The sequence below is a fragment of the Gossypium arboreum genome, chromosome 5, assembly GCF_025698485.1.
Source record: "Gossypium arboreum isolate Shixiya-1 chromosome 5, ASM2569848v2, whole genome shotgun sequence".
NCBI lineage: Eukaryota > Viridiplantae > Streptophyta > Magnoliopsida > Malvales > Malvaceae > Gossypium > Gossypium arboreum.
Window position 1 is genome coordinate 23,996,803 of NC_069074.1, and position 8,054 is coordinate 24,004,856.

General features: G+C 33.1%; 1 protein-coding gene across 1 annotated transcript; it reads left to right on the forward strand.

Moving 5' to 3' along the window:
• Window positions 1–1,133: 1,133 nt before the first annotated feature.
• Window positions 1,134–5,987, forward strand: LOC108479505 (receptor protein-tyrosine kinase CEPR2-like). Its single transcript, XM_017782156.2, has 3 exons — window positions 1,134–1,655; window positions 2,665–5,311; window positions 5,438–5,987. Exons 2-3 carry the CDS (start codon window positions 2,746–2,748, stop codon window positions 5,800–5,802), a joined length of 2,931 nt encoding a protein of 976 aa, XP_017637645.1. The 5' UTR covers window positions 1,134–1,655; window positions 2,665–2,745; the 3' UTR covers window positions 5,803–5,987.
• Window positions 5,988–8,054: the final 2,067 nt, after the last annotated feature.

The following is an 8,054-nucleotide window of genomic DNA, read 5'->3' on the forward strand; positions in this document are numbered from 1 at the left end:
TTATCCAAAACTATGTATCAATGATATAAAAATTTTATTAAAATATTATTAAATAATTAAAAGAGACCATAAATAATATGATGAGAGATGCAACTATTTTCCTCTTCAATATATTTCTTTTGTAGAAAGTTGAAAGAAAATGAAATTATTATGAATTTGAATACATTAGTTTTAATTTTAAAACAATAAAAAAGGGTCGAATGTATGGATATAATACATTATGGATGAAGAAATTTTGTTGAAAGGATGGAATTAAAAGAATATCAAATTAATCTTAATTTAAAATAAATAGTCAAAATTAAAATAATAAATCCAAAATGATAGATATTTTATATTTCTTCTTTTTTTCTCAGTGAGTATATTTCACGTCATTTGTTCTAACTATACTTCTTTAAATTTTCGTTGTTGTTTTCTGTCAAAAGCTTTCATTTTCAATAAAATTTACGTTATTTTCTAGTTATTTTTTAATTTTCTAATACTTACAAAATATTATAATAATAAATCATAATTTATTTAACTTCATAATGATATATATTTTGCAGTTTGAATATTTACCTTAATTAATTATCATCAAATATATTTTCAATAAATATAATACAATTAAGACTACGTTTATAATTAAAATTTAACCTAATATTTATCATTTTCAAAACCACCAAATGAAAATTTTTCATTTAAGAAATTGATTCAAAAGTTTTAATTTAGTTTTGTCATTTTTTTGGTAAAATAAAACAGCATTAACCAAAATAATAAATGGGCTCATTCGCCCTTGTAAATCTAAAATAATTTACTTGAACTAAATCTTACACCAAAATGAGGTACGACGTCAGAAACTTGAATCTCAGTAAAACTTGAATCTCAGTGAATAATTACCTTTTTGTTTTAATATTTAATTTAAATAATTAACTTTTTAAAATATATTTGATAATCCACATCAAAATTACTAGGTATAATATTTCTTTCACAAAAAAGTATAGAGAATATATTTAATTATTATTTTATTTTATTCAATTTCATTTAAGATTATAACATTTTTTAAATAATTTAATTATATTCAAAATTTATTTTTTTAATATTTATCTAATATTTATTTTTTTAATTTATTAAATACAGACTAAATAAAATTCGACTATGTCACCGTAACACTATCACAGCACAAGCATTCCACCTATGCCACATTGTCAGTCTAATCTCAAATCATTTACGCATCGATACAGTGAATGATGCTTGCCTTTTCTCCTATCAACCAATCTTCTCCACAAAGCGCACTTTGTCTCTCTCTTTTTCGCTCTCAAAAATATCATTCGAATCACTTATCTTTCTTTTCTTTTCACTGTTCATTAAGCTAATCTTTTGTATCCATCTGTTTTCTGCTGTGATTTCTTTTCAGTTTCTTTGTAAAAAAACATCCCATTCCGAAATCTGGGTTTTCATTTACCATCAAAATTCAGTGATAATCAAAACCAATCTCTGTTGTTTTTGTTGTTTTTTCTACTTTTCTTTTAAAAACCAGAAAATCCATGTCATCTAGCTTAATGAAACTGAACCTTTTTCTTGCTAACTTGGGGAACAGTTGTTCTTGTTTCTTGGGAAACTAAACACTTTCTCACTAACCAAACGAAAAGGAGAAGAATTCACGCTTGGATTTCCTACAGGTACGTATGCTAACTTTGATTTTTTCTTTCTTTCTCACTTTCAAATTGTTTGCCTTTTATGTCAATTACATCCTTTCTTCTATTTTACTATATTTAACCCCATTTTGTTTTGGAAAAGGTAAACCTGAAATTCATTGTTAATTGTTGGTTTGTTTTTGTTGAAAAATCTCTGTTAAGATGGCATAAAAGAATGAAGGTAAAAAGAAGAAAGAAGAATAAAAGAGACAGAGGAAGGTTGAAAAAGCTACTTCTAAAATGGAACATAATTTGGAGTATTGTTTGATTAGTCCAACAATTGACAACCAATGTTTAGATTAAGTCAGTGATTTGTGTTAAAGATTCCTACCTTTTCTTTTTCTTAATCATTTCCTTGCTTTAAACTTTAAACCATACCTGGATTAACAATGTTGTAAACTCCATTTTTATGGGTTAAAGTCGTATTACAAATGATGGTTTCACAAATCACCCCCCCCCCCCAAAAAAAAAAGTTTTTAGCTTTTGAAATATATATTTTTAATAAATAATTCTAATTCATTCTATGAAAGGTTTATGTACGTATTATATACATATATATTTGGCAAATGTAATCTTTTGATTATCTTGGTCAGTTCATTCAAATAATTTAATAAGATTTACCTATAATTTTGTAATTTTTTTATCTTGAATCTAAATTGAACCCTGAATCCAAGTTGATCAGATTTAAGATTTGAGGTGTTATTAAATATTTAAAAAAGAAACATGAATGATGTATTAAGAAAAATTCATGAAATAATTTCCCGTGAAAATTTTGAATATTTACTTGATTAACTCGTAAACCTAATAAAAATGTTAATGTCAGCTCAAGCTTGAGTGGGGCTAGATGAAGTGTAGTAATAAAAGACGAAAATCGACGGTTTTGTCTCTTTTTATCAGCAAAATCTGCTTTTAACATTTTGTTTGTTCTATTTTAAGATTTGTTTCAATAAAATAATTCAACCTTTTTTTTGTGCATGGAATTCTCTTTTTTCAGCTGTCGCCAGCCGGTAAAGTATGGTGTAATATTGGAATTTTGCTCAATAATTCAGCTTCCTGTTCTGATTGAACGGCAATCATGATGCCCTTCAACAATTCCACAATGATTAAACATTGGTTTCTACTGTTTACAATCATGGCTTCTGCTCTTTTCCCGCCATGTTCCGCCATTAACGTCGAAACCCGAGCTCTTCTCGACGTTAAAAGCAAGCTGAAGGACCCTTTAAACGTCTTAGGTTCCTGGAAAGAATCAGATTCTGCATGCAAATTCTATGGAGTTACTTGTGATCCTGTTTCGGGCAATGTCACTGAGATTTCACTTGCTGGAAAATCATTGGCCGGCGAGATTTCACCTTCCATTTCCATGCTTAATAGTCTTGAAACCCTTTTTTTGCCTCGCAATTCCATTTCTGGGGAACTTCCTGACCAAATAAACCATTGTTCAAACCTCAGAGTTTTGAACATATCCTGGAATAAAATGGTTGGAATTATACCCAATCTTTCTGGACTTAAGAGCTTGGAGATTCTTGGATTGGCATTTAACTCGTTTTCCGGCAGGTTTCCGAGCTGGATCGGAAACTTAACCGGGCTGGTTTTTCTTGCTTTAGGTGGAAATGATTTTGATGAGAGTGAAATTCCGGAGAGTATCGGGAACTTGAAGAACTTGAATATCCTGTATCTTCGCAACTCCAATCTGGTTGGGCACATTCCAGAGTCCGTTTTTGAGCTGAAGGCCTTACAGATATTGGATTTGTCCTGGAACAATATTTCTGGGAATATCCCGAACTCAATTTCAAAACTGAAAAACCTTAACCAGATTGAGCTGTTTTTCAACAATTTGACAGGGAAGTTACCATCAGGGATAGCTGATCTTCCTCTCTTGAAAGAATTCGATATCTCCTCGAACCGGCTGAATGGGACATTGCCAAAAGAGATTGGAAAGATGAACTTGACGGTTTTTCAATGTTACAATAACAGCTTTTATGGAGAGATCCCTGCAGGATTTGGAGATATGCAGCATCTTATAGGGTTCTCAGTCTATAAAAACAGGTTTTCCGGACAATTTCCAGCCAATTTCGGTCGGTTCTCCCCTTTGATTAGTATTGACATATCAGAGAATCAATTTTCAGGTGGATTCCCGAGGTTCTTGTGTGAGAGGGGAAAGCTAAAACTCTTACTGGCTCTTGAGAACAACTTTTCAGGGGAGTTTCCGGATTCTTATGTTGAATGCAAATCACTGGTAAGGCTCAGGGTGAACAAGAACCATCTTTCTGGAAATATTCCTGATGGATTTTGGGCACTTCCGCATGCCAATATGATTGACTTCAGCGATAATGACTTCACTGGAGGAGTATCCGCCAGCATTGGATCTTCCATCGGCTTGAATCAGTTGGTTTTGCAAAACAATAAATTTTCGAGCTCTCTTCCCTCCGAGCTTGGCAAGTTGACAAACTTAGAGAGGCTTCTTTTGAATAACAATAACTTTTCCGGCAACCTACCGGCTGAGATTGGTGCCTTGAAGCAGTTATTCTCGTTAAGTCTCGAGCAAAACTCGTTAACGGGATCGATACCTGCGGAATTAGGTAATTGTGTTAGATTGGTGGACTTGAATCTTGCTGATAATTATTTGAGTGGCATTATCCCACCAACAGTTTCATTCATGAGCTCTTTGAACTCTCTGAATCTTTCGGGAAACAAACTCACCGGTCCAATTCCGAAGAATCTCGAAAACCTGAAGCTAAGTTCCATTGATTTGTCTGAGAACCAATTGTCTGGAAATGTTCCTCATGAGCTCTGGACCATAGGCGGAGTCAAAGCGTTTCTTGGTAATAGGGGACTCTGCATTGACAAAATGTTCAGAAATAATATGAATGATACTGTGTTGAATGTTTGCAGGGAAGAGCAGGGTCGGAAAATGGTGTTCGGAGATAAATCGGTTTTCTTCATCGTAATAGTAGTTGCTTTAATTATGGTTCTAGCTGGATTATTGCTCGTGAGTTACAAGAACTTCAAGCATAGTCGAGAAGACATGGAGAACAGTTTAGGAGGCAACAATGGAGTAAATCCGAAATGGGAACTTGCATGTTTCCACAACATGGATATCGATGCCGATGAAATATGTAACCTAGAGGAACAAAACCTGATTGGAAGTGGCAGTACCGGAAGAGTTTACCGCCTGGATTTGAGAAAAAAGGGTGTCGTGGTCGCTGTGAAGCAACTATGGGATGGGGAAGGCCTTAAGGTTCTGGCAGCAGAGATGGAAATTTTGGGCAAAATCCGTCACCGAAACATACTGAAGCTCTATGCTTGTCTAATGAAAGGCAGATCAAGCTATTTGGCATTCGAATACATGGAAAATGGCAACGTGTTTCAAGCACTTCACCGAGTGAAAAAAGACGGGAAACCCGAATTGGACTGGCATCGAAGACATAAGATTGCCTTAGGTGCTGCTAAGGGAATTGCTTATCTGCACCATGATTGCTCCCCTCCTATCATTCATAGGGATATAAAATCATGCAACATTCTACTCAACAAGGATTATGAGCCGAAAATCGCCGATTTTGGGGTCGCAAAGGTTGCAGAAAAATCTCTCAAGGGATCTGAATGGAACTGTTTTGCAGGCACCCATGGTTATATCGCTCCTGGTGAGTTTCAAATGACTCGTCTTTTTAGAAATGTTTCAAAGTCTACATATATTTATATCCACCACTTATCTGAGTCCGGGTGATATCTGTATATCTTACTTTTCTAACCGTAATTTTCAACTGCAGAGCTTGCCTATACACTAAAAGTGACTGAGAAGAGCGATGTGTATAGTTTCGGAGTAGTGTTACTTGAACTAGTGACCAGAAGAGCAGCCATTGAGGAGGAGTATGGAGAAGGGAAAGATCTTGTGTACTGGGTTTTAACTCATTTCAATCATCATGAAAACGTCCTCAAGGTTCTTGACAGTAAAGTAGCCACAGGAACTGCCACCGTGCGAGATGACATGATTAAGGTCTTGAAGATCGGTATCCTCTGCACTGCCAAGCTTCCAAATTTGCGCCCCACCATGAGAGAAGTAGTCAGGATGCTTGTCAATGCTGAACCAGCCTGTTCTACGTCTCCAGATAGCCAATCTGAGAAAAATTGGTAAGGGTTTTGTTTTATACTATGTTATTCGGACTCCTGTGGTTGTTGGATGCGACTACGTGTTCGACGTGTGTATAGTTAAATTTTTCTAAGCTTTTTTTTTTCGTTTATTTGGAGGATTTTTAAAATCATATTCCAATATTTATGTATAAGATAAATAAAACGGTGTAGGTGTTGAAGGAGTTAAAAGTCGTGTTTGGCAATTGGCTGATAATTGACTACTAATTGTAATGATTGGTTTGACCAACTAATTTTATTAATTGATTTAACCAATTGATTCTATTAACAGTTTATTTAAAAATATTTGGTAAAATTTAGTTAAAAGTTAATATGCTTAAAATGACAAATAAGAGTATAATATATTTTATTATTAAGTATTTATTTGTTTATAATATTTTGTTGTTATTGGTTGAAATTATTAAAATAAAATAATATTATCAATAAATTAAAACATTCATTATGGAAATTAATTGGTGAATATTCTTAAAATTTAAATAAATAAATTTCTTAAATTCTTTATTTGCAAATATTAACATTGTGGAATGCTAGTGTAGCAATATAATTAAAATTATATTTTAGCGATAATTATGTCATATTTTAGTATGTAAATTAGTAATAACTATGTAACACTTTGAATAAATTTGTCAAATAGCATATTTCAATTAATATAAAGTAACATAAGAAATTATTTTATACAAGTAAATTGAAAATAAATTAAGAGTACATAAATATTAAAAAATAGATACATATTAAGTTTGAGAGCCCGTGACAAAGGGAGTAATTTTTTAACAAGTATGGTCAAATATGTCATTTCATATATTTCATTCCCAATCAACTGTGAAAAAAGTTGTCCATCCTTGTAGTTTTTTTTGTTTTAGAAGTTTTAGTTCAACAAACTCTTATAAATTTTTATTCACCAAATATTATAATTAGAGAGTTAGACTACTTAATTCTCTAATTCTACCCAAATCAATTAAAAAAATCAAATCTCCTTTTAGCAAACACCCATTTTCTTTGCTTCCAACAGATATTGTGTTGTTGGGAAATTTTAATGCATTTTAGTGCATAAAATCTTACTAATTTTTGGATTTTGTTTTTTATTTTATTTTTATTTTTGCAATGGCATATGCTTAGCTTAAAATGCATTATCCAATACTGCAACGCCAACGTCTAATTTGGAATAGACTCTTCCAACTTCTAAAGTCGGATTTTTTTTCTTTTTCTTTTTTTTTGTGAAAAAAGAAATTACAATTCAATTATCAACAAGTAATAAAACTCATCTCATAGTTCTTGTCAATTAATCGCAACCCTGTTTCTCTGTCCCTTCTAAGCTTGACTATTCTGTCTACAAGACTGTTTTCTTCTTTGGGAATATGTTAAAGGTTCCAGTGACTCAGATCTTTCAAAAGCAGAATAATTCTCGTAACTAAAGTAGAATTAGAACCAACACAAACTCCTTCATGAATGAGATTGGCAGCTTCAAGGTTTTTTTTTCGAATGATGACTTTCTGAAAACCACGATCAAGAGCAATTTGTAACCCATCAAGTATATCCCATAATTCTGAATCAATAACTTCACAATTACCCAAATACCTTGTGAAGCCAACGATCCAAGTCCCATTATGGTCTCGCAGTAACCTTCCAGCTGCAGTAAACCTATCAACATTTCTAACCGAACCATTCGTGTTCAAATAGCCCCATCCATCCGAAGGAAGAGGGAACGAAATCCAATCTTGGAGTTTTAATGTTTTGCGAACTAGACACCTAAACATACTGCTTCGCCCAACATAGAGAGGCTTTGATAACCTCTTCAGTACTCCATGAAAGACTTTGAAATATGCGTAAGTTTTGATTCTTCCACATGCACCAAATGATAATTCTGAACAGACAGCTCTATTAACTCCACTCATTGTGTTTGCTTCATACTTATTACGTAAATTGAGTTCCAGCCAATCGTATAAAGACCTTGCAAAAAAAAACAGATTGTTTACATGAATGAATAAGCTGCATACAAATATTCATTGCCGTTGTGCAGTCTCTTAGAACATGAAAGACACTCTCATAGTTATGCCCATAAGTCTCACAAGTAGTATCTGTTCCCAATCCTCTTCTAGTTCTTTCCTCGTTAGTGAATAAACGATGTTTGATAGCGAGCCAAATGAACACTCTAACTCTTTGTGGTCCCTGATATTTCCACGATAAATTCCAAATATCCTCTTCCGTATTCCAAGATTCCTCCCGAAGCTTCTTGTACAC

Bases quoted from the DNA above. Each gene is read 5' to 3' on its own strand.
- LOC108479505 (XM_017782156.2), top strand. From the start codon at position 2,746: ATGATGCCCTTCAACAATTCCACAATGATTAAACATTGGTTTCTACTG. The intron at 5,312-5,437 runs GTGAGTTTCAAA...TTTCAACTGCAG, and splicing joins CCATGGTTATATCGCTCCTG to AGCTTGCCTATACACTAAAA.